This window comes from Coregonus clupeaformis, chromosome 16 (genome assembly GCF_020615455.1).
Source record: "Coregonus clupeaformis isolate EN_2021a chromosome 16, ASM2061545v1, whole genome shotgun sequence".
Lineage (NCBI taxonomy): Eukaryota > Metazoa > Chordata > Actinopteri > Salmoniformes > Salmonidae > Coregonus > Coregonus clupeaformis.
The window spans coordinates 11,028,125-11,053,872 of NC_059207.1; the positions used below are offsets into that span (position 1 = coordinate 11,028,125).

Sequence of the window (25,748 nt, forward strand, 5' to 3'; positions counted from 1 at the left end):
ACAGACATGTGGTTGTTGGTCCTGTATGTCCTTGTGGGAGGCGTTGGTCCTGTGGTGTCTGTATGTCCTTGTGGGAGGTGTTGGTCCTGTGGTGTCTGTATGTCCTTGTGGGAGGTGTTGGTCCTGTGGTGTCTGTATGTCCTTGTGGGAGGTGTTGGTCCTGTGGTATGTGTATGTCCTTGTGGGAGGTGTTGGTCCTGTGGTGTCTGTATGTCCTTGTGGGAGGTGTTGGTCCTGTGGTATGTGTATGTCCTTGTGGGAGGTGTTGGTCCTGTGGTGTCTGTATGTCCTTGTGGGAGGTGTTGATCCTGTGGTGTCTGTATGTCCTTGTGGGAGGTGTTGGTCCTGTGGTGTCTGTATGTCCTTGTGGGAGGTGTTGGTCCTGTGGTGTCTGTATGTCCTTGTGGGAGGTGTTGGTCCTGTGGTATGTGTATGTCCTTGTGGGAGGTGTTGGTCCTGTGGTGTCTGTATGTCCTTGTGGGAGGTGTTGGTCCTGTGGTGTCTGTATGTCCTTGTGGGAGGTGTTGGTCCTGTGGTGTCTGTATGTCCTTGTGGGAGGTGTTGGTCCTGTGGTGTCTGTATGTCCTTGTGGGAGGTGTTGGTCCTGTGGTGTCTGTATGTCCTTGTGGGAGGTGTTGGTCCTGTGGTATGTGTATGTCCTTGTGGGAGGTGTTGGTCCTGTGGTGTCTGTATGTCCTTGTGGGAGGTGTTGGTCCTGTGGTGTCTGTATGTCCTTGTGGGAGGTGTTGATCCTGTGGTGTCTGTATGTCCTTGTGGGAGGTGTTGGTCCTGTGGTGTCTGTATGTCCTTGTGGGAGGTGTTGGTCCTGTGGTGTCTGTATGTCCTTGTGGGAGGTGTTGATCCTGTGGTGTCTGTATGTCCTTGTGGGAGGTGTTGGTCCTGTGGTGTCTGTATGTCCTTGTGGGAGGTGTTGGTCCTGTGGTGTCTGTATGTCCTTGTGGGAGGTGTTGGTCCTGTGGTATGTGTATGTCCTTGTGGGAGGTGTTGGTCCTGTGGTGTCTGTATGTCCTTGTGGGAGGTGTTGGTCCTGTGGTGTCTGTATGTCCTTTTTGGAGGTGTTGGTCCTGTGGTGTCTGTATGTCCTTGTGGGAGGTGTTGATCCTGTGGTGTCTGTATGTCCTTGTGGGAGGTGTTGGTCCTGTGGTGTCTGTATGTCCTTGTGGGAGGTGTTGGTCCTGTGGTGTCTGTATGTCCTTGTGGGAGGTGTTGGTCCTGTGGTATGTGTATGTCCTTGTGGGAGGTGTTGGTCCTGTGGTATGTGTATATCCTTGTGGGAGGTGTTGGTCCTGTGGTGTCTGTATGTCCTTGTGGGAGGTGTTGGTCCTGTGGTATGTGTATGTCCTTGTGGGAGGTGTTGGTCCTGTGGTGTCTGTATGTCCTTGTGGGAGGTGTTGGTCCTGTGGTATGTGTATGTCCTTGTGGGAGGTGTTGGTCCTGTGGTGTCTGTATGTCCTTGTGGGAGGTGTTGGTCCTGTGGTATGTGTATGTGTATGTCCTTGTGGGAGGTGTTGGTCCTGTGGTGTCTGTATGTCCTTGTGGGAGGTGTTGGTCCTGGAACTTCTGGGTTGCGTTCTAATAATCTCTCCTTTCTACCGAAGTGTACACTTGTTCACTTCCCTTCATAGATTTGAAAGGAAATGACTGGTCTATGGAAACTCACTCTAAACGTAGTCCCGTGTAGCTCAGTTGGTAGAGCATGGCGCTTGCAACGCCAGGGTTGTGTGTTCGATTCCCACGGTGGACCAGTATGACATTTTATGCACTCACTAACTGTAAGTCGATCTGGATAAGAGCTAAATGACTAAAATGTAAAATGTAGACCATGCTTACACCAATCCAATGCTTTTATATTAATGGGAAACAGAGAACGAGTGTACAGTTCAGGGAGAAGGAGAGATTGTTGGGACGCAACAAGTTGAGCAAACATTTTAAGTTGACTGAATTTTTGCCTACGTTTTCTCAAGTTGGAGCGAAGTTTGGGCCAACTAAAAATGTTAAGTTCAGGTAAAACTGGTTGAAAAGTTGACTAAACAAAAAAAAGCTGTGGAACCAGTTACTTAATAATAATTAGTTTAAACTAGATACAAATATTTTTTACAGTATAGTGATACCAATTTCCTGACTTCCTATACACAACATGCAGATTGATATCATGTTGTAAGGATGTGGTGTAATCATGAGTAAACATAGTATTACTGTAATGTAATCAAAGTACTATGTTAAGCATTAAAATCAAAGTCTCCAATGTTTTTCCGTTAGCACAGCTGTAACATAAACCATACTTTAAAGATATATGAAAACTGGCAAAGAATCTCATCCCTTGTCAGTGGGCCAGGCACACACCGGATAACATTGAGAAAAGAAGGGATGAAGAGAAGGAGAGACAGAGGAAAGGGAGAGAGGTTCAAACAGGGTGACAAATGTCATGAATGCCACAGACAGCCAAGAGGGTGCGGGACTGGAGCAGTGGAGGAAAGTAGGAAGTGGGAGAACCATGAACCAATCAGAACCTATATAGCCAGGAGAGAGCAAATCAGGACACAGGACAAAGATAAAAGACAACACAGATGAGAAAGTAGATAGTAAAGATAGGTCATTACACAGAACACATGCAAGGCCGTGAATATAAGCTACAGCCCACACATGAGACAAACAGTACTCTAACAAAGCCTGACTCCTCGATCAGACCGACAACGTCATTGCATAAAATACTACGTAATAAATTCTGCAGTCAAACTTTTTTAAATTATTTAATCCAACATTTTAGTGGATATGTGTGCAACAAAAGTTCAGCATTCACCTTTTGCTTTCTATTTTTGTCAAGTCTAAGCATACAATTTGATGCATGCGTTGGATTTATCCACCACACAGAACCACACAGAAATGAAGGTACTTCTGGTGTACCAAAATGCAATGATGCTGTCGGTCTGTTCGAGGCGTAACATCTGTGTGTGTGTGTGTTTGCGTGTGTGTGTGTGTGTGTGTTATCTATATTACATCAGGCACCGGGTTAAGTACTGTGTGTGTATATAATTTGTGTTTGTGTTGTACAAAGCATGTGGATATTTCCCTTTCACTCTCACCAAGTGTGTGTGCGCTCTGGTGAGTGTGTGTGTGTGTACTCCTGAGTGCTCCTGTATGTTTATATATGTGTGTGTGTGTGTGGGTGTGGGTGTGTGTGTGTGTGTGGAGGGGGTGGGGGGTGGGGGGAGGGTGGGGGGGTGCGCTTGTGTACTCCTGAGTGCTCCTGTGTGTGTTTCCTTCACTCACAAATCCCCATGCACCAGGCCGTAGACACTGTGTATGGTCCAGCCAAAGCCCCCCAGCAGAACGATGACCAGGATGATGATGACCAGAGCAGGAAGTCCCCAGCCCAGCAGGAAGTAGACTAGGTAACGTCTCTCTGTGTGCTCATCGTTCATCACCAACACCTGCCAGAAGTTCACCGCCTGAGGGGTGGGGAGTATTGTAAGAGAGGGGTGGGGAGGAGAAAGAGAGGGGTGGGGAATAGAGGAAGAGGGGGGTGGGGAGGAAAGGAAGAGGGGGGTGGGGAGGACAGGAAGAGAGGGATGGGGAGGACAGGAAGAGAGGTGTGGAGAAGAGGGTAGGGAGGAGGAGGGGGGAGGAGGAGAGGGGTGTAGGAGAGGGTAGGGAGGAGGAGGGGGTGGAGAAGAGGGGTGGAGGAGAGGGTAGGGAGGAGAAGAGGGGTGGAGGAGAGGGTAGGGAGGAGGAGAGGGGTGGAGGAGAGGAGAGGGTAGGGAGGACGAGAGGGGTGGAGGAGAGGGTAGGGAGGACGAGAGGGGTGGAGGAGAGGGGTGGAGGAGAGGGTAGGGAGGAGGAGAGGGGTGGAGGAGAGGGTAGGTAGGAGGACAGGGGTGGAGGAGAGGAGAGAGGGGTGGAGGAGAAGGGAGGAGGAGAGGGGTGGAGGAGAGGGGTGGAGGAGAGGGTAGGGAGGAGGAGGGGGGTGGAGGAGAGGGGTGGAGGAGAGGAGAGGGGTGGAGGAGAGGGGTGGAGGAGAGGGGAGGAGGAGGGGGTGGAGGAGAGGGGTGGAGGAGAGGGGAGGAGGAGGGGGTGGAGGAGAGGGGGTGGAGGAGAGGGTAGGGAGGAGGCGAGGGGTGGAGGAGAGGAAAGGGGAGGAGGAGAGGGGTGGAGGAGAGGGTAGGGAGGAGGAGGGGGTGGAGGAGAGGGGTGGAGGAGAGGGTAGGGAGGAGGAGGGGTGGAGGAGAGGGGTGGAGGAGAGGGTAGGGAGGAGGAGAGAGGTGGAGGAGAGGAAAGGGGAGGAGGAGAGGGGTGGAGGAGAGGGGGTGGAGGAGAGGGTAGGGAGGAGGAGAGGGTAGGGAGGAGGAGAGGGTGGAGGAGAGGGTAGGGAGGAGGAGAGGGTGGAGGAGAGGGGTGGAGGAGAGGAGAGGGGGTGGAGGAGAGGGTAGGGAGGAGGAGAGGGGTGGAGGAGAGGGGAGGAAGAGAGGGTAGGGAGGAGAGGGGTGGAGGAGAGGGTAGGGAGGAGGAGGGGGGTGGAGGAGAGGAGAGGGGTGGAGGAGAGGGTAGGGAGGAGGAGAGGGTAGGGAGGAGGAGAGGGTAGGGAGGAGGAGAGGGGTGGAGGAGAGGGTAGGGAGGAGGAGAGGGGAGGAGGAGAGGGGTGGAGGAGAGGGTAAGGAGGAGGAGAGGGGTGGAGGAGAGGGTAGGGAGGAGGAGAGGGGTGGAGGAGAGGGTAAGGAGGAGGAGAGGGGAGGAGGAGAGGTGGAGGAAAGGGTAGGGTGGAGGAAGGTGGAGGAGGAGGGGGGAGGAGGAGAGGGGTGGAGGAGAGTGTAGGGAGGAGGAGAGGGGTGGAGGAGAGGGTAGGGAGGAGGAGAGGGGGTGGAGGAGAGGGTGGGGGGGGGAGGAGGAGAGGGTAGAGAAGAGGAGAGGGTAGGGAGGAGAGGGTAGGGTAGGGAGGAGAGGGTAGGGAGGAAGAAGAAGAGCAACAGGTGGTTATCAGCAGAAGAGCCATAGGAATGAATAGGAATGTGCATTTTGTACAATGCTTGAAGTAAGGATTACACAGTAAAAGGACAACAGAACATTCCACATGATTTGATTCCATTCCATTTATGAGCTGATGAGTTCTTTGTGATCAGGTGGACATGGGGTCAAACACAAGTCACATAAAACCACCATCTCCTTCCCAAAACCCTCTGCTTCCATAATCATTATCATCCTCTGGGTGTTGCATCATCAGTGGCAGAGAGGGAGAGAGAGAGACATAAAGAGAAAGAGTTGGAGGGAGAGAGACAGCTAGAAAGGGAGAGAGAGAGATATAAAGAGAGAGAGTTAGAGATAGAGAGAGAGAGAGAGAGAGAGAGAGAGAGAGAGAGAGAGAGAGAGAGAGAGAGAGAGAGAGAGAGAGAGATTTATTGTTTATTTCACTTTTGTTAACTATCTACTTCACTTGCTTTGGCAATGTTAACATACGTTTCCCATGCCAATAAAGCCCTTCAATTGAATTGAATTGATAAAGATAGAGAGTTGGAGAGAGAGAGAGAGAGAGAGAGAGAGAGAGAGAGAGAGAGAGAGACTGTTGTGTAACGCATTATATTAGACAGCTAACAGAGTGGCACTTTAATTGAGCTCCACCAGTGATAGCTAGCTGTGCGAATAATTGCATTAGGAGTTTGTGCTGTGCTGTTCCATTGCTCCGGGTAAGCTGGATGAGGCTTTGCCAGGTGTTGGTTTGCCGTTACGTACTGTTGTGGAGTCCTACGATTCAGAAAGACAGTTCTGGGAGGACATCTCTATCTAAGGTGCTCAGCGTAAGGACTCATAGCCTGGCTGATTCAATTACAGGCTGTTGTGTTCTGGCAAGAGGCCAACCTGTATTCCCCCATTGCAGCGCTTCACCACACCATTGACTCAAGGCTTGATTAGTGCAATATGCAGGGTCTGCGAAAGCCTCCTGGCAGGCGCCCCCACAAATGCCACTTAGAAAAAAGCTGATACTTGCCGACTCAAAGAGAGGGGGGTACCCCTCTGATCAATAGTATGGAGTATATGGAAGGGAGTAGGGACATGTCCACAGAGCCAGGGGAAGGCACAGTGATGCCGAAACATTTGTTCACAAAAGTTAACGATGATAGTTGGAAGATTTAAAAAAAGAACTTTCAGCGACAGGTCTCGAAAGAGAGGAAAGTAAAGATTTTTTTTTTTTAAGCGGTGTCCAAGGAGAATTCCTGGCCGCATTAAAATATTTAGGGTAATTGAGTTGAAATTAAATAGATCGAGAACAGAACTACCACAACGTTACTTTTGTACCTTCCGGCGGGGCGGGAGTAACAGCTGACGAGAAGCAGGGGTTGGAATCGATTCAGGGAACAGAATAAAACAACGGAAAATAATGAAATTATTGGAGGAAAAGAGTCAGAACCAGGAACTAAAGTGATCTATACTGTTACGGAACAGAACCGTTATTTTAAAAGCATGGGAACCGATTAATAACGTTATTTTAAGTTCCAGGCATTTTTTTCCAGTCCCACAAAAATCGCAACAAATCACCTATGCCATCGTTTCCCAAACTAGAGGTCGTAACACCATTCGCGTTTGGTTCAAAGAACCAGGGTTACGTCAGCCGCTAGATACGGTTGTATAAATGGACGTGGAGAGGATCTGTGTCTGCACCACATGCTCTCACTACTGGTGTCCCCCAAGGCTCGCTTCTAGGCCCTCTCCTCTTCTCTCTATACACCAAGTCACTCGGCTCCGTCATATTGTCACATGGTCTCTCCTAACATTGCTATATGGATGACACTCAACTACTTTTCTCCTTCCCCCCTTCTGACACCCAGTTGGCGAATGGCATCTCTGCGTGCCTGGCAGATATCTCAGCTTGGATGTCGGCCCGCCACCTCAAGCTCATCCTTGACAAAACGGAGCTGCTCTTACTCCCAGGGACGGCTTGCCACTCAAAGACATCTCCATCACGGTTAACAACTTCACGGTGTCCCCCTCCCAGAGTGCAAAGAACCTTGGTGTGACACTGGACAACACCCTGTCGTTCTTTGCAAACATCAAAGCAGTAGCTCACTCCTGCAGGTTCATGCTCTACAACATCCGTAGAGTATGACCCTACCTCACACAGGAAATGGCGCAGGTCCTAATCCAGGCACTTGTCATCTACCGTCTGGACTACTACAACTCACTGTTGGCTGGGCTCCCCACTTGTGCCATCAAACCCCTGCAACTTATCCAGAACGCTGCAGCCAGCCTGGTGTCCAACCTTCCCAAGCTCTCCCATGTCACCCCGCTCCTCCGCACACTCCACTGGCTTCCAGTCAATGCTCGCATCAACTACAAGACCATGGTACTTGCCTTCGGAGCAGCAAGAGCCCCTCCCTACCTTCAGGCTATGCTCAAACCCTACACCCCAACCCGAGCACTCCGTTCTGCCACCTCTGGTCTCTTGGCCCTCCCACCCCTACATGAGGACAGCTCCCGCTCAGCCCAGTCTAAGCTCTTCTCTGTCCTGGCACCCCCATCGTGGAACCAGCTTCCACCTGAAGCCAGGACAGCAGAGTCCCTCCCCATCTTCCGAAAACATCTGAAACCCTACCTCTTCCAAGAGTGTCTTAAATAATCCAACAGCACCCCTCCCCCTAAATAAAACATAATAAAAAAAAATCTGAATGAACTAACACTCGCACTTCACAATTTTTTCCCTTTCTAGTTCTGACTTTGCTGATGGCTACAGTACCAGTCAAAAGATTGGACACACCTACTCATTCAAGGGTTTTTCTTTATTTTTACTATTTTCTACATTGTAGAATAATAGTGAAGACATCAAAACTATTAAATAACACATATGGAATCATGTAGTAACCAAAAAAAGTGTTAAACAAATCAAAATATATTTTTGATTCTTCAACGTAGCCACCCTTTGCCTTGATGACAGCTTTGCACACTTTTGGCATTCTCTCAACCAGCTTCATGAGGAATGCTTTTCCAACAGTCTTGAAGCAATTCCCACATATGCTGAGCACTTGTTGGCTGCTTTTCCTTCACTCTGTGGTCCAACTCATCCCAAACCATCTCAATTGGGTTGAGGTCGGGTGATTGTGGATACCAGGTCATCTGATGCAGCACTCCATCACTCTCCTTCTTGGTCAAATAGCCCTTACACAGCCTTGAGGTGTGTTGGATCATTGTACTGTTGAAAAACAAATGATAGTCCCACTAAGTGCAAACCAGATGGGATGGCATATCACTGCAGAATGCTGTGGTAGTCATGCTGGTGTGTGCCTTGAATTCTAAATAAATCACCGACAGTGTCACCAGCAAAGCCCACCCACACCATCACACCTCCTCCTCCATGCTTCACGGTGGGAACCACACATGTGGAAATAATCAGTTCACCTACTCTGCGTCTCACAAAGACACGGCGGTTGGGACCAAAAAATCTCCAATTTGGACTCATCAGACCAAAGGACACATTTCCACCGGTCTTATGTCCATTGCTCATATTTCTTGGCCCAAGGAAGTCTCTTCTTATTATTGGTGTCCTTTTGTAGTGGTTTCTTTGCAGCAATTTGACTATGAAGGCCTGATTCACACAGTCTCCTCTGAACAGTTGATGTTGAGATGTGTCTGTTACTTGAACTCTGTGAAGCATTTATTTGGGCTGCAATCTGAGGTGCAGTTAACTCTGATGAAATGATCCTCTGCAGCAGAGGTAACTCTGGGTCTTCCTTTCCTGTGGCAGTCCTCATGAGAGCCAGTTTCATCATAGCACTTGATGGTTTTTGCTAAAGTTCTTGAAATTTTACGGATTGACTGACCTGTCTTAAAGTAATGATTTCTCTTTGTTTATTTGAGCTGTTCTTACCATAATATGGACTTGGTTTTCTACCAAATAGGGCTATCTTCTGTATACCACCCCTACCTTGTCACAACACAAGAAATTCGACAAATTAACTTTTAACAAGGCACACCTGTTAATTTAAATGCATTCCAGGTGACTACCTCATGAAGCTGGTTGAGAGAATGCCAAGAGTGTGCAAAGCTGTCATCACGGCAAAGGGTGGCTACTTTGAAGAATCTCAAATATAAAATATATTTTGATTTGTTTAACACTTTTTTGGTTACTACATGATTCCATATATGTTATTTCATAGTTTTGATGTCTTCACTATTATTCTACAATGTAGAAAATAGTAAAGATAAAGAAAAACCCTTGAATGAGTAGGTGTTCTAAAACTATTGACTGGTAGTGTACTTTGAGGAAAAATGTCCTTACTCTGACTGTGATATGTGGTTGTCCCACCTAGCTATCTTAAGATGATTGCACTAACTGTAAGTTGCTCTGGATAAAAGCGTCCGCTAAATAACTAAAATGTAAATGAAACTGTTGCTCTCAGGACTCATCAGAACAGAGTGGACAAGACCAGGCACTAAATCAGACTAAATCAATTATGATATTCTTTCCTACACAGAATATCATACAAAATGATTGCCTGATGATGGTCTGAATTTACCAATACAATACATGTACTTAGTTCATCCTGTATATATATTTCCTCACTTACTTTTCAATTTATTGCATGGAAAATATAATGTCTAACACGTTCAGGTAACCGTGTCGAAATGACCTAATTATCAAGGTCAATGTTTTTATTTTAAAAGTGACTAAATTACTTTTACTCAGTACTTTTCAAATGAGCTACTTTTTAGTTGAGTAGTTTTTAAAATGTCATTGTAGTAACAATACTTCTACAGTGAGGGAAGAAAGTTTTTGATCCCCTGCTGATGTTGTATGTTTGCCCACTGACAAAGAAATGATCAGTCTATAATTTTAATGGTAGGTTTATTTGAACAGTGAGAGACAGAATAACAACAAAAAAATGCAGAAAAATGCATGTCAAAAATGTTATATATTGATTTGCATTTTAATGAGGGAAATAAGTATTTGACCCCCTCTCAATCAGAAAGATTTCTGGCTCCCAGGTGTCTTTTGTACAGGTAACGAGCTGAGATTAGGAGCACACTCTTAAAGGGAGTGCTCCTAATCTCAGGTTGTTACCTGTATAAAAGACACCTGTCCACAGAAGCAATCAATCAATCAGATTCCAAACTCTCCACCATGGCCAAGACCAAAGAGCTCTCCAAGGATGTCAGGGACAAGATTGTTGTCACGGTTTCGGCCGAGACTGCTCCTCCTCCTGGTTCGGGCAGGCTTCGGCGAGCGCCGTCCCCGGAGTACTAGCTGCCACCGCTCTATGTTTCTGCAGTCCATTGCTTTTGTCTGTCTGTACCACCTGTGGCCAATTGTGTGTTGATTGCGTGCCCTATAAGTTCCTTGTTTTGTGTTAGTATTATTGTGTGTTGTTTTTCCCTGTCATGTTGTTCGGAGCTACGTGTTTGCACTCTGTTTGTTTTATGTTTAGTGTTTACGCGTGTTTGCGTAATTCTCCCTCGCCTCTGGTTTTTGTCGAGGTCGTGTTATTTGACTTTGGATTATTAAAATCTGTTGGACTTAACCTCTGTGTCCTGCATCTGACTCCTCCACCACATCCACATCGGTTCCCTTCTGACAGAACAACACACCATCATGGAGTCAGCAGGAACAGCGGCGGCACCCGAATCCCTGGAATACCGGATCAATTACCAGGACACCATGATCCGGCAACTCGGGGCCGCCATGGACGAGGTGTCCAACACACTGCGCCGTTTGATGAATCGGGAGGTGCCCACGCCTTCTCACACCATCCCAGCACCAACGGCCAGTCCTCCTCTCTCAGCACCGGAACCCAGTGGCATTCGGCTCTCGCTCCCGAGGGCATATGACGGTTCTGCAGCCGGGTGTCAGGGCTTCCTCCTACAGGTAGAACTTTACCTTGCCACTATACACCCGGCGCCCTCGGGATACGAGAGCGTCTCCGCCCTCATCTCCTGTCTCTCCGGCAAGGCGTTGGAGTGGGCCAACGCCGAATGGAGGGAATAGACGCCGCAACCATCACCTACGCAGAGTTTTCCCGCCGCTTCAGGACTGTCTTCGATCATCCACCTGAGGGGAAAGCGGCGGGAGAGCGTCTATTCCACCTCCGACAGGGGAAGAGGAGCGCACAGGAGTTCGCACTGGAGTTCCGGACACTAGCAGCGGATGCGGGGTGGAATGAGAGGGCCCTCATCGACCACTACCGGTGTAGCCTACGAGAGGACGTTCGTCGTGAGATGGCCTGCAGGGACACCAACCTGTCGTTCGACCAGCTGGTGGACATCTCCATCCGTCTAGACACCCTGCTGGCTACCCGCGGACGTCCCGAGTGGGGGTCGTCCATTCCACCCTCCAGCACCTCCGAGCCGATTCCTATGGAGCTCGGAGGTGCTGGTGCTAGAGAGAGGAGGAGAGGGAACCCGAGGGAGGCCATCCCTGCACCACCTGTGGTCGTGGAGGACACACCGCGGCCAGGTGCTGGGGAGGGTCTCCTGGGAGAGGTGACAGCAGGCCACGCACTGGGGAGTCATTTCAGGTGAGTAGGCGCCCCCACTTACCCAGAGCTCTCTGTTGGTCACATGAGTATTCCTGTGAGATTTCCACAGGTGGCACCTCATTCCCAGCATAAGGCGCTAGTAGATTCAGGCGCAGCTGGGAACTTTATTGATCGGGCATTTTGTGCTAGGTTAGGAATTCCCCCTTCGGCCGGTAGAAGTTCCATTCCTGTCCACGCATTAGACAGCCGGCCGTTGGGGTCGGGTCTGATCAGGGATGTCACAGCACCGCTGACGATGACGACGCAGGGGGTCATGAGGAAATCATTCAGTTCTATCTGATTGACTCTCCTGCGTACCCAGTGGTGTTGGGCCTTCCCTGGTTAAGCACCCATGATCCTACCATAGCGTGGCAACAGAGGGCTCTTATGGAGTGGTCTGCCCAGTGTGTAGGGAGATGTCTAGGTGTTTCCATAGGGGCGACCTCGGTAGAGAGTCCGAACCAAGTGCCTGCACTGCGCATTCCTCCCGAGTATGAGGATTTAGCACTCGTGTTTAGCAAATCGAGGGCAACACGGCTACCTCCTCATAGACAGGGGGACTGTGCGATAAATCTCCAGACAGGAGCAGCTCTTCCCCGGAGTCATGTGTATCCCCTGTCTCAAGAGGAAACTACGGCTATGGAGACTTACATAGCCGAGTCCTTGGCACAGGGATACATACGGTCCTCCACTTCTCCGGTCTCCTCGAGTTTCTTCTTTGTGAAGAAGAAGGACGGGGGATTGCGCCCGTGTATTGATTACCGTAGTCTCAATCAGATCACAGTGAAATACAGTTACCCACTTCCACTGATTGCGACGATGACGGAGTCATTACGCGGAGCGCGGTTCTTCACAAAGTTGGATCTCAGGAGCGCGTACAATCTGGTGCGCATTAGGGAGGGGGATGAATGGAAAACAGCATTTAGCACCACCTCAGGTCATTACGAGTATCTCGTCATGCCATACGGGTTAATGAATGCTCCTTCAGTCTTCCAATCCTTTGTTGACGAGATTTTCCGGGACATGCATGGGCAGGGTGTAGTGGTGTACATCGACGACATCCTAGTGTATTCTTCTACACGAGCCGAGCATGTAGCCCAGGTGCACCGATTGTTGAGACGATTGTTGGAGCATGACTTGTATGTCAAGGCAGAGAAATGCCTGTTCTTCCAGGAGTCCGTCTCCTTTTTGGGTTATCGGTTGTCCGCGTCTGGCGTGGAGATAGAGGTAGACCGGGTATCGGCTGTGCGTAATTGGCAAACTCCAACCACTGTAAAAGAGGTGCAGCAGTTCTTGGGTTTTGCTAATTACTACCGGAGGTTTATTCGGGGTTTTGGACAGGTTGCAGCTCCCATTACGTCCCTGCTAAAGGGGGATCCGGTGCGTTTGCAGTGGTCGGCTGAGGCGGACAGGGCATTTGTCAAACTAAAGAACCTGTTCACCTCGGCTCCTGTGATGGCGCATCCGGATCCCTCTTTACCATTCCAAGTAGAGGTAGACGCGTCCGAGACCGGTATTGGGGCAGTTCTATCACAACGGTCCGGCACGCCACCTAAACTCCGCCCCTGTGCGTTCTACTCCAAGAAGCTCAGCTCGGCGGAGAGTAACTATGATGTTGGGGACAGGGAGCTGTTAGCCGTAGTCCAGGCCCTAAAGGTGTGGAGGCATTGGCTTGAGGGGGCTCAACACCCTTTCCTCATTCTGACGGATCACCGTAACCTGGAGTACATCCGGGCAGCTAGGAGATTGAACCCTCGTCAGGCTAGGTGGAACATGTTCCTAACCCGGTTCGTTTTTAAGATCACATACATCCCTGGGTCCCAGAATGGTAAGGCAGATGCCCTGTCCCGGCGGTATGACACAGAGGAGAGGTCCAACGAGCCTACTTCCATACTGCCGGAGTCTTGTTTGGTGGCTCCGGTGGTATGGGAGGTCGATTCAGAAATCGAGCGGGCACTGCGTGACCGACCCTACTCCCCCGAGTGTCCTGTGGGGGCGGACGTACGTTCCGCTCGAGATTCGTGATTGACTTATTTATTGGGCTCATACATCACCCTCCTCTGGACATCCAGGTATTGGCCGGACATTGCACTGTCTTAGCATGAAATACTGGTGGCCAACGTTAGCCAGGGATGTGAGGGTTTATGTCTCCTCCTGCTCGGTGTGTGCCCAGTGTAAGGCGCCTAGACATTTGCCCAGGGGTAAGCTACATCCCCTGCCCGTTCCACAACGACCATGGTCCCACCTATCGGTGGATTTCGTAACCGACCTTCCCCCCTCCCAGGGGAATACCACCATTTTGGTCGTTGTGGATCGGTTTTCCAAGGCCTGTCGTCTCCTTCCCATGCCGGGTCTCCCTACTGCCCTACAAACCGCTGAGGCCCTATTCACCCATGTTTTCCGGCACTATGGGGTACCCGAGGATATAGTGTCTGACCAAGGTCCCCAGTTCACCTCCAGAGTTTGGGGGGCGTTCATGGAACGGTTGGGGGTCTCGGTAAGCCTTACCTCGGGGTACCACCCAGAGAGTAATGGGCAGGTGGAACGTGTCAACCAGGATGTGGGTAGGTTTTTGAGGTCCTATTGCCGGGACCGGCCGGAGGAGTGGTCTAGGTTCATCCCCTGGGCAGAGATGGCCCAGAACTCTCTCCGCCACTCCTCCACCAATTTAACACCCTTCCAGTGTGTTTTAGGTTATCAGCCGGTCCTGGCACCATGGCACGAGAGCCAGATCGAGGCCCCTGCGGTGGACGAGTGGATTCGGCGCTCGGAGGAGACGTGGGGACGCTGCCCATGTCCATCTGCAGCGTGCCATCCGTCAACAGAAGGTGAGCGCCGACCGCCACCGCAGTGAGGGACCGGTGTATGCACCGGGAGATCGAGTCTGGCTCGACTCGAAACCTGCCCCTCCGCCTGCCCTGCCGGAAGCTGGGTCGGTGGTTTGTGGGGCCCTTCAAAGTCCTGAGAAGATTGAACGAGGTGTGTTACAGGTTACAACTGCCTATAGAGTATAAAAATATTAACCCCTCGTTCCATGTGTCTCTTCTCAGGCCGGTGGTAGCTGGCCCACTCCAAGAGGATGAGATAGGAGAGACCCCTCCGCCCCCTTTGGACATCGAGGGGGCCCCGGCGTACAGGGTCCGGACCATCTTGGACTCAAGGCGCCGGATGAGTGGTCTCCAGTATCTCGTGGAGTGGGAGGGGTACGGTCCGGAGGAACGGTGCTGGGTGCCCAGGAGGGACATACTCGATCCATCCCTCCTGACTGAGTTTCACCATGGGCATCCCACGCGCCCGGGTCCGCGTCCTCCTGGCCGTCCCCGAGGCCGGGGTCGGCGCACGGCTGGAGCCGCGCGTCAAGGGGGGTACTGTCACGGTTTCGGCCGAGACTGCTCCTCCTCCTGGTTCGGGCAGGCTTCGGCGAGCGCCGTCCCCCGGAGTACTAGCTGCCACCGCTCTATGTTTCTGCAGTCCATTGCTTTTGTCTGTCTGTACCACCTGTGGCCAATTGTGTGTTGATTGCGTGCCCTATAAGTTCCTTGTTTTGTGTTAGTATTATTGTGTGTTGTTTTTCCCTGTCATGTTGTTCGGAGCTACGTGTTTGCACTCTGTTTGTTTTATGTTTAGTGTTTACGCGTGTTTGCGTAATTCTCCCTCGCCTCTGGTTTTTGTCGAGGTCGTGTTATTTGACTTTGGATTATTAAAATCTGTTGGACTTAACCTCTGTGTCCTGCACCTGACTCCTCCACCACATCCACATCGGTTCCCTTCTGACAATTGTAGACCTACACAAGGCTGGAATGGGCTACAAGACCATCGCCAAGCAGCTTAGTGAGAAGGTGACAACATGGAAGAAACACAAAATAACTGTCAATCTCCCTCGGCCTGGGGCTCCATGCAAGATCTCACCTCGTGGAGTTGCAATGATTATGAGAACGGTGAGGAATCAGCCCAGAACTACACAGGAGGATCTTGTCAATGATCTCAAGGCAGCTGGGACCATAGTCACCAAGAAAACAATTGGTAACACACTACACCGTGAAGGACTGAAATCCTGCAGCGCCCGCAAGGTCCCCCTGCTAAAGAAAGCATAGATACAGGGCCGTCTGAAGTTTGCCAATGAACATCTGAATGATTCAGAGGAGAACTGGGTGAAAGTGTTGTGGTCAGATGAGACCAAAATCGAGCTCTTTGGCATCAACTCAACTCGCTGTGTTTGGAGGAGGAGGAATGCTGCCTATGACCCCAAGAACACCATCCCCACCGTCAAACATGGAGGTGGAAACATTATGCTTTGGGGGTGTTTTTCTGCTAAGGGGACAGGACAACTTCACCGCATCAAAGGGACGATGGACGGGGCCATGTACCGTCAAATCTCGGGTGAGAACCTCCTTCCCTCAGCCAGGGCATTGAAAATGAGTCGTGGATGGGTATTCCAGCATGACAATGACCCAAAACACACGGCCAAGGCAACAAAGGAGTGGCTCAAGAAGAAGCACATTAAGGTCCTGGAGTGGCCTAGCCAGTCTCCAGACCTTAATCCCATAGAAAATCTGTGGAGGTAGCTGAAGGTTTGAGTTGCCAAACGTCAGCCTCGAAACCTTAATGACTTGGAGAAGATCTGCAAAAAAGAGTGGGACAAAATCCCTCCTGAGATGTGTGCAAACCTAGTGGCCAACTACAAGAAACGTCTGACCTCTGTGATTGCCAACAAGGGTTTTGCCACCAAGTACTAAGTCATGTTTTGCAGAGGGGTCAAATACTTATTTCCCTCATTAAAATGCAAATCAATTTATAACATTTTTGACATGCATTTTTCTGGATTTTGTTGTTGTTATTCTGTCTCTCACTGTTCAAATAAACCTACCATTGAAATTATAGACTGATCATGTCTTTGTCAGTGGGCAAACGTACAAAATCAGCAGGGGATCAAATACTTTTTTCCCTCACTGTAGAAGTATTGTTACTACAATGACATTTTAAAAACTACTCAACTAAAAAGTAGCTCATTTGAAAAGTACTGAGTAAAAGTAATTTAGTCACTTTTAAAATAAAAACATTGACCTTGATAATTAGGTCATTTCGACAAGGTTCGACAAAATACCTGTACTTGATATTTCAGTACTCTTTCCACCTCTGGTTTTGCCTTTCAGATCACAATGAAGACGATTAAATGTATACAGGTGGGATCTGATCCTAGATCAGCGCTCCGACTCTAATAAGCATGATACGTACAGGCCCTGGTGTCAGCAGCAGGCCTTACCTGGATGAGTCCTGGTGTCAGCAGCAGGCCTTACCTGGATGAGCCCTGGTGTCAGCAGCAGGCCTTACCTGGATGAGTCCTGGTGTCAGCAGCAGGCCTTACCTGGATGAGCCCTGGTGTCAGCAGCAGGCCTTACCTGGATTAACCCTGGTGTCAGCAGCAGGCCTTACCTGGATGAGCCCTGGTGTCAGCAGCAGGCCTTACCTGGATGAGTCCTGGTGTCAGCAGCAGGCCTTACCTGGATGAGCCCTGGTGTCAGCAGCAGGCCTTACCTGGATGAGTCCTGGTGTCAGCAGCAGGCCTTACCTGGACGAGCCCTGGTGTCAGCAGCAGGTCTTACCTGGAGGTGTCCTGGTGTCAGCAGCAGGCCTTACCTGGATGAACCCTGGTGTCAGCAGCAGGCCTTACCTGGATGAGCCCTGGTGTCAGCAGCAGGCCTTACCTGGATGAGTCCTGGTGTCAGCAGCAGGTCTTACCTGGATGAGTCCTGGTGTCAGCAGCAGGCCTTACCTGGATGAGTCCTGGTGTCAGCAGCAGGCCTTACCTGGATGAGCCCTGGTGTCAGCAGCAGGTCTTACCTGGAGGTGTCCTGGTGTCAGCAGTAGGCATTTACATTTACATTTAAGTCATTTAGCAGACGCTCTTATCCAGAGCGACTTACAGTTAGTGACATGGACGGCTTGTTCAATAGGGCGATATGGGCGACGCACTGCCAAACGGGAAAAGGAAGGGATTTTTTTTCTAATCAATTATAAAAAAATAAAATAAAATAAAAATTATAATTTTTTTAAATAAATTTATAAAAAATTATATCACGGCAACAGCAGTTATCAGTGTTCACGTCTGATCTGACAGCCACTAAATGTCAAATCAGGCTAAAGTCGTGCTTCAAATGGCCCCGCCCGTTTTTTGGGCGATTTCAGTCAGGTTGAAAATCGCCCAGAAGTCTCTCATAGCCTGTCATGTAAAATCTATTTTTTTCACATTTCAAAGCTTTCAATACATTCTCTATGGGTGTCTGTGGGCTTGCACTTACGCGCTTTCGTCATACATAACGTAACCACGAATGAACGTAACTAAGAAAAGACCAGGTAGCAGCCTCAATCAATTCACTACTACTATCAAAATGGCTAGGCTTCAGTCCAACTCGATTGTGTCTTTGAAAGAAGTTCCTTTTTGTCGGCGAACAAATTAAGATAAATTGGCAACGAAACAATTAGGACCTCCCAGACCAAATTTAATAATTCAACAGGTTTCTACTAAAGGCGGAAAGTCCTACACCCGAGGATTTTCCAAAAAAATTGGTACGAACGAAAAAAAGACATTGCCACTCACTCAACTGGATGACGAGGGATACAGGCTAGCTGTCCGCCGCCACAACGATGAGGTTAGTGTTGATAATCACAAGTTTACTGGATGTGGATATGGTGTAATAAAGGCAGTTTATTCAGAGGTAAATATATCTGGAATCGCGTTCACGGACCCATTCGTCAAACTCTTAGGGAGCTATAAATTAAGCCCCATTACTTACCATATCAGATAAGAGAAATTGCTGCAGCTACATATATTTTACATCCTGGCCCTACATAGTTCACTATTTGCATCACGTACCAAAATATTACATGTGGTCATATATGCTTGGAAAGTGGAGATGCCATAGAACGTCAAAAAAGTAAACATTGCTGGAGACACATTGTCGTTTTGGAGAAGACATCGCGTTTGCTAGCGAAGAGATTTGTTGTGGCAAATGAACTTGGCCTGGGAATTGCCAGGAACCTCACGATAAGATATATGCATCAGCATTGCGAGTCTCATGATTCTATACGTATTGCGATTCGATACTGTGATTTTATTGCGCACCATATGTCTGTTGCAGAGGGATCAGAAAGCCATGAGAACGAGTTTTGATCAGTCATGGAAATAAAAGTGCTGAAAACTAATTGGCTCCCAATGTGAAAAGATTGAGAACAAGCTATGAAGGAACAATAATGGTGTTTTGGTGCAGGTACAGCCAACTAGCGCTAAAATATTGCGATATTGTCAATACAGTATATCGTAAAGTATCACTATGTAACTCGATTTCTTTCACCCCAATCCCTCAAATTAACGGTAAATAACTGAATTGTTTGCCCCACATTTAGCTAAGATGATTAGCTAGCCAGCTAAAATGTTTTATTTAGTTAGCAGTCGCATCTACAATAGTTTACTGTCAATAACATGTCTCCAAAAATGACGTGGTGTCTCCAATTGTGTTGACATTTTACAATTGCAATGCGCATCAATGAGTATCCACTTTCTGTAGCTCAGCTGGTAGAGCATGGTGCTTGTAACGCCAAGGTAGTGGGTTCGATCCCCGGGACCACCCATACACAAAAATGTATGCACGCATGACTGTAAGTCGCTTTGGATAAAAAGCGTCTGCTAAATGGCATTATTATTATTATTATTATTATCTGAAGAGAGCCCCGAAACATTGTGTGCAGACATTTTATGCAATAAATGAAGTAGGTTCAATCTAGTAGTTCTGATCTTCTGATTGGTCCTGATGAGTTGGGCGAGGTCACCTCCAGGCTACTGTCACTGTTGCATTGGCTCTGAGTCGGGTTCTCTGTCTTCAAATGTTCAGCCTAAGAGAGGGGATTTTTGTGTGTGTGTGTGTGTGTGTGTTTAACAGTGATGATGTGTGTGTGTGTGTGTGTGTTTAACAGTGATGATGTGTGTGTGTGTGTGTTTGTGTGTGTGTGTGTCCTCAGAGCAAGAACTCGTGAGTTGGAAGAACTGAGAGGCCTATGGCGTGGGTGTTGTCCTTGGCCACCTGCTGACAAGGCTGACAAGATAGGACCCTTTTGTCCATTGTTATTGGATAGGAACAGAACTTATAACCAGCTCCTGACCTAAATAGATCTTAGCACAACATTTTACTCAACATATCATATTCCATATTCACTATAACAAATATATTTACTACGACATTAGCAAGAACCGCCACATCCTCAGCCGGCTAATCCAGTGTGTGAAGTTTTGCGGAGTGTTTGAGTTAGCTTTGCGAGGCAAAGATGAAACTGAGGGCTCCACCAACCCTGGTAAGCCAACACTTTTGAGATCAGTCAATAAATGCTTCTGGTATTGACTTATATGCTGCCCCTGTCTTCATGTTGTTGCTGGACATATCTTTTTTTTAAATGTGTGTAGGTCACCTAAATCATCAGAAAAATTGCCCCTCCTGAGAATTTTTTCAGGAGCCGCCACTGGTTAGTGAATACATATTTTTTTATACTGGCCCCCCGTGGGAATCGAACCCACAACCCTGGCGTTGCAAACACCATTGCTCTATCAACTGAGCTACATCCCTGCCGGCCATTCCCTCCCCTACCCTGGACGACGCTGGGCCAATTGTGCGCCGCCCATGAGTCTCCCGGTCGCGGCCGGCTGCGACAGAGCCTGGATTCGAACCAGGATCTCTAGTGGCACAGTTAGCACTGCGATGCAGTGCCTTAGACCACTGCGCCACTCAGGAGTGGCCTTACCTGGATGAACACTGGTGTCAGCAGCAGGCCTTACCTGGATGAGCCCTGGTGTCAGCAGCAGGCCTTACCTGGATGAGTCCTGGTGTCAGCAGAAGGTCTTACCTGGATGAGCCCTGGTGTCAGCAGCAGGCCTTACGTGGATGAGTCCTGGTGTCAGCAGCAGGCCTTACCTGGATGAGTCCTGGTGTCAGCAGCAGGCCTTACCTGGATGAACCCTGGTGTCAGCAGCAGGCCTTACCTGGATGAGCCCTGGTGTCAGCAGCAGGCCTTACCTGGATGAGCCCTGGTGTCAGCAGCAGGCCTTACCTGGATGAGCCCTGGTGTCAGCAGCAGGCCTTACCTGGATGAGTCCTGGTGTCAGCAGCAGGCCTTACCTGGATGAGTCCTGGTGTCTGCAGCAGGTCTTACCTGGATGAGCCCTGGTGGCAGCAGCAGGCCTTACCTGGAGGAGCATCCAGCAGAACTGGCTCAGGAGAAAGTAGTGGGAGAAGAGGCCCAGAACGGCACAGCTGTCCTCTGAGAAGACACGACCACGAAATGCAGACACCAGGAAACAGATCTACAACAGACAGACAGACAGACAGATAGACAGACAGAGAGTGAGAGACAAAGAGAGAGAAAGAGAGAGAGAGAGAGAGTGTCATCTAAGAGGCCCACAGAAACACACTAATGCACAAACAACCACACATCACAAAACGAATAACTCATTACATTTGCCTGCATACTATGCACTTTACTACACAACATCCACCTCTCCCATCTCACACACACATATACAGCTCTTGCACGTGAAAAACCTAACACGGGCACAAATACACTTGTCCATTGACACTTTCCCCCTGCAGACTAGTAATTGGATGATTTATGGCTGTGTTATCATGCATGTATTTTGAAACGGCTGACTGTATAAGATACACCTTAGTGAGATCCTGCACACCTGTTACATCACAATGCGCAAAGGCAGGCAGGACCAAAATAAACAACAACAAGTGACAAATGCTTCCTGGGTACCCATCCAGGAACCTGTATGTGTGTCCTACAGTAAATCCCCCAGCTCTCTGATGGCAGAGCTTAATTAACCCTTGGGACACTGCCAACCCATATTTCTGCTTATGTAACACTGTCTGGGACCCGGCCCTGTGCCAGCGCAAAACACCAGGGATAAAGGGAGAGAGGGAGGGAGAGAGGGAGGGAGAGATGGAGAGAGAGAGGGAGGGTGAGAAGGGAAAGAGAAGGAGGACATTGAGTGTCCTAACTCGGGTGGAGAGAAAGGGGACAAGCAAGAGAGAGAGAGACAGAGATCGAGAGAAATAGATAAATAATGAGAAAGAGAGAGAGAGGCAGAGAGAGAGCGAGAGAGAGAGAGAGAGATAACGAAAGAGAGAGAGAGAGAGAGAGAGAGAGAGAGAGAGAGAGACAGGCAGGCAGAGAGAGAGAGAGAGAGAGAGAGAGAGAGAGAGAGAGAGAGAGAGAGAGAGAGAGAGAGAGAGAGAGAGAGAGAGAGAGAGAGAGAGAGAGAGAGAGAGAGAGAGAGAGAGAGAGAGAGAGAGAAAGAAAGAAAGAGAGAGAAAGAAAGAAAGAGAGAGAGAGAGAGAGAGAGAGAAAGAAATAGATAGAGAAATAGGTAAGCAGGCAGAGAGAGAGAGAGAGAGAGCGAAAGAAAGAGAGAGAAAGAAAGAGAGAGAGAAAGAAAAAGAGAGAGAGAAAGAGAGAGATAGAGAAACAGGTAGGCAGAGAGAGAGAGAGAGAGAGAGAGAGAGAGAGAGAGAGAGAGAGAGAGAGAGAGAGAGAGAGAGAGAGAGAGAGAGAGAGAGAGAGAGAGAGAGAGAGAGAGAGAAACAGGCAGAGAGAGAGATAGAAAGAAAGAGAGAGAGATAGAAAGAAAGAGAGAGAGAGAAACAGGCAGAGAGAGAGAATGAGAGAGAGGGAATGAAAGTGAGACAGGCAGGAGAGCTTCAGCACGTCCAGATGGCAGGTCAAGCACACTGCAGAATTATGCCTCTTCATCTCTCTTGCAACTATCTAGGTGCATCATCATCCTCACATCATCAGACTGCAGCATCAACGTACCATGCTGGTGTAAACACACAGTATGGTACATACCATACTAATAAACCATAAACTTCACCCCCTTTCACACACACAGATAACAACATGTAGGTGTGAATTACATAACGTTTGTGTGAGCCTGGGGGTTAGTTTCTTGACAAGTTGTTTTTTGACAGGACTCAGTACGTCTGTGTATTGACTCATGTCTTGTTGGAGTAGATAACATGTTTGCACAGCTGACTTGTATTTATCAGGTTGACACTCAAATGTCAGTGTTACAAGAATATACACTACCAGACAAAAGTTTTAGGGTTTTTCTTTATTTTTTGACAATTTTCTACATTGTTGAATAATAGTGAAGACATCAACACTATAAATAACACATATGGAATCATGTAGTAACCAAAAAAGTGTTAAACACTTTATCCAGAAGGAAAAGCAGCCAACAAGTGCTCAGCATATGTGGGAACTCTTTCAAGACTGTTGGAAAAGTATTCCAGGTGAAGCTGGTTGAGAGAATGCCAAGAGTGTGCAAAGCTGTCATCAAGGCAATGGCTATTTCAAGAATCTCAAATCTCAAATATATTTTGATTTGTTTAACACTTTTTTGGTTACTACATGATTCCATATGTGTTATTTCATAGTTTTGATGTCTTCACTATTATTCTACTGTCACGCCCTGGCTCTGGGGACTCTTGTATGTTGAGCCAGGGTGTTAGTTTCGTTGTGTAGAGTCTATGTTTCGTGTTTCTATGGTATGTTCTAGGTTATGTGTTTCTGTGTTGGCCGGGGTGGTTCTCAATCAGAGGCAACGAGAATCAGCTGTTGCTTGTTGTCTCTGATTGGGAACCATACTTAGGCAGCCTTGTGTGCACTTGTTATTCGTGGGATCTTGTTCCGTGTTGGTTTGTGTTTGTTAACCGAGGACTTCACGTTTCGTTTTGTTGTTTTTGTATTTTGTATCGTGTATTAAGTACTATTAAAAGAGATGTACGCATATCACGCTGCGCCTTGTTCCACTTATTATGACGATCGTGACATCTACAATGTAGAAAATTGTAAAAAAATTAAGAAAAACCCTTGAATGAGTAGGTGTTCTAAAACTTTTGGCCGGTAGTGTAGTTCAACTAAATATGTACAGTATTTACGTTACTGATTCTCATAAGTGTGCAGAGTTTTATAACTACTGCTTTCGTAACCCTCAAATTGTCGGAGGACCATCCGCATACAGTAATTCTCAGGGAGCTAGGTAGATATCCATGATAGAGCAACATTGGTATCGAAACCCCAGGATGACAGGAGGGGCCACTAGCCCAGAGCAATAGCCTATCCATGATGACTCAGTAAACATCACAAAGACCAACAGCTCTCCATATAAGCACCTAAGCCGCGCGAGAGAGCAAACAGGCTCTCCCTTCCAACCAAACAAGTTATGTACTAGGTTGCGCTGCCTATCCCGCCACAGCTGTGCTCGATTTACTTCACAATGCGGTTGCCCAGGGCAACCTAGGGCAACAAATAGAACATAAAGCTGTGTCATTTCAGCTCGGTGCTGAGATAACACCTCCATTAGGGTGGTGGGTCGGTTGGTTGGTCCTTTCTGTCCTGTTGTTCTTTTCAAGTTGCTCTTAAGAAGGGCTCAAGATGGGAACATGGCAATTGGGTGAAACCCCACCCTGCCACCATGGTTACAGAGTGACCTTTCCAAAGAAAACAGATAGTTAGCAACTCCACACACCCCATATCTCAGATTCTATTGTTGAGTTATGCGAAAAGTCAGGCTTTATTTAAATAATCAAATGGGGTAATTCAGTTTCCCGTTTGTTTTGCAGCTCTGTATGGTGTGAGAAGGGGTGGGAAGATACAGGAAGGACCTGGAATGAAGCCTTTGAAACAGGTGGTTACTTGGAATTGTGATTTCGGGCAGCAGTTATTGGGCCCGAATAAAACCTTGGGTTAGCCAAGGGCACATCATGCCACAAGCATTGCACACGGGCACATGCACGCATGCACACATGCCAACCAACCAGCAGTGGTGCGTGGGTAAAATCACTATGTGTTGTGATAATTGCGTTGTTTGCTCTATAACCTGTTAGTTCATATGCCTTGACACCGTGACATATAAGCCTAAGTCCGAGACAATAAGAAGACACACTGGCAGAATAAATTCAACCATACCTTTGTTTCATCACAAAGCCGGAGAGCAACATCTGTCCGGTAGAGTCCACAAAGCATATTGCATGTAACAAACATTGACCTACAGTATGGTCAATCAAATTAACTACTGATTTAGAATACCAGAGAGTGGGCCTTCCGAGTGGCGCAGTGGTCTAAGGCATCGCATTGCAGTGCTTGAGGCATCACTACAGACCCGGGTTCGATCTGTGTCATAACCGGCCATGACCGGGACACCCATGAGGCAGCGCACAATTGGCCCAGCATTGTCTGGGTTAGGGGAGGGTTTGGCTCTTCGCGCTCTAGCGACTCCTTGTAGTGGGCCGGGCGCCTGCAGGCTGACTTCGGTCTTCAGTTGAACAGTGTTTCCTCCGACATATTGGTGCAGCTGGCTTGCGGGTGGGTGGTAAGGAGCGCAGTTTGGCGGGTCATGTTTTCGGAGGACGCATGACTCAACCTTCGCCTCTCCCGAGCCCGTTGGGGAGTTGCAGCGATGAGACAAGATCGCAATTGGATATCACAAAATATATATAGAAAAATATATTATAATAATACCGGAGAACAACGAAAACAGGAGCTTCCTCCAGTATTTCAACATCATCAAATCACCTATGCTTAGTCTTATACAGTGACAACTAAAAGATTCCCCAAACAATGTAAGCTAAATAGCATGTGGCTGTCCATGGTACTGATTTCTGTGTGTGTAAGTAGAAAAAAACCTGTTGACTCACCGTACTTGTAGAGAAACACCAATGCCATCCTCCTCTTTTTCATGTTCCCTAAATGGTCTACGACTCTCATACAGTACACGCTTTTAGTTTTTGTTGTCCTCGGTTACCTGGCTAAAATGATTGCTAACTTCCTTTATATGGGCAACTTTAGCTAGTTAACATTAGCCTATTATATCTAGCTACATACTGAACTTCCATCATCTCAGGCCAGAGGCACAATGAATGAATTTATGGTTGGATCAGAATCACCGTTATAATTATTGGCCAGTACAGAGAATGAAGTAAAACCACAAGTCCAAATCTCCATCCAATGGCTAATTTAGGAAAGGACCAATTTTAGCCAGCTAGCCACCGGAGGACAACAATTCAAGTTTTTTTTTGTCAATTACATTTGGCTTCTGATGTGATGTGATTGGTGTGAAGCCAAATCCAAACTGGCTTCGCTTGACACTTTTTTTGGGTGCGCTAGGACCATTCACAGTTGAATTCA

At 48.3% G+C, this 25,748-nt stretch overlaps 1 protein-coding gene across 1 annotated transcript in view; it reads right to left on the reverse strand.

The window, feature by feature from the left end:
* LOC121584425 (adhesion G-protein coupled receptor V1-like) overlaps positions 1–25,748 on the reverse strand; it is a 197,916-nt gene that overhangs the window by 41,710 nt on the left and 130,458 nt on the right. Inside the window, exons 83-84 of the mRNA XM_041900302.2 lie at positions 20,746–20,862; positions 3,292–3,470 (exon numbers count right to left, since the gene is read on the reverse strand). Of these exons, the coding sequence (XP_041756236.2) occupies positions 3,292–3,470; positions 20,746–20,862 (296 nt within the window). The remainder of the gene's footprint in view (positions 1–3,291; positions 3,471–20,745; positions 20,863–25,748) is intronic.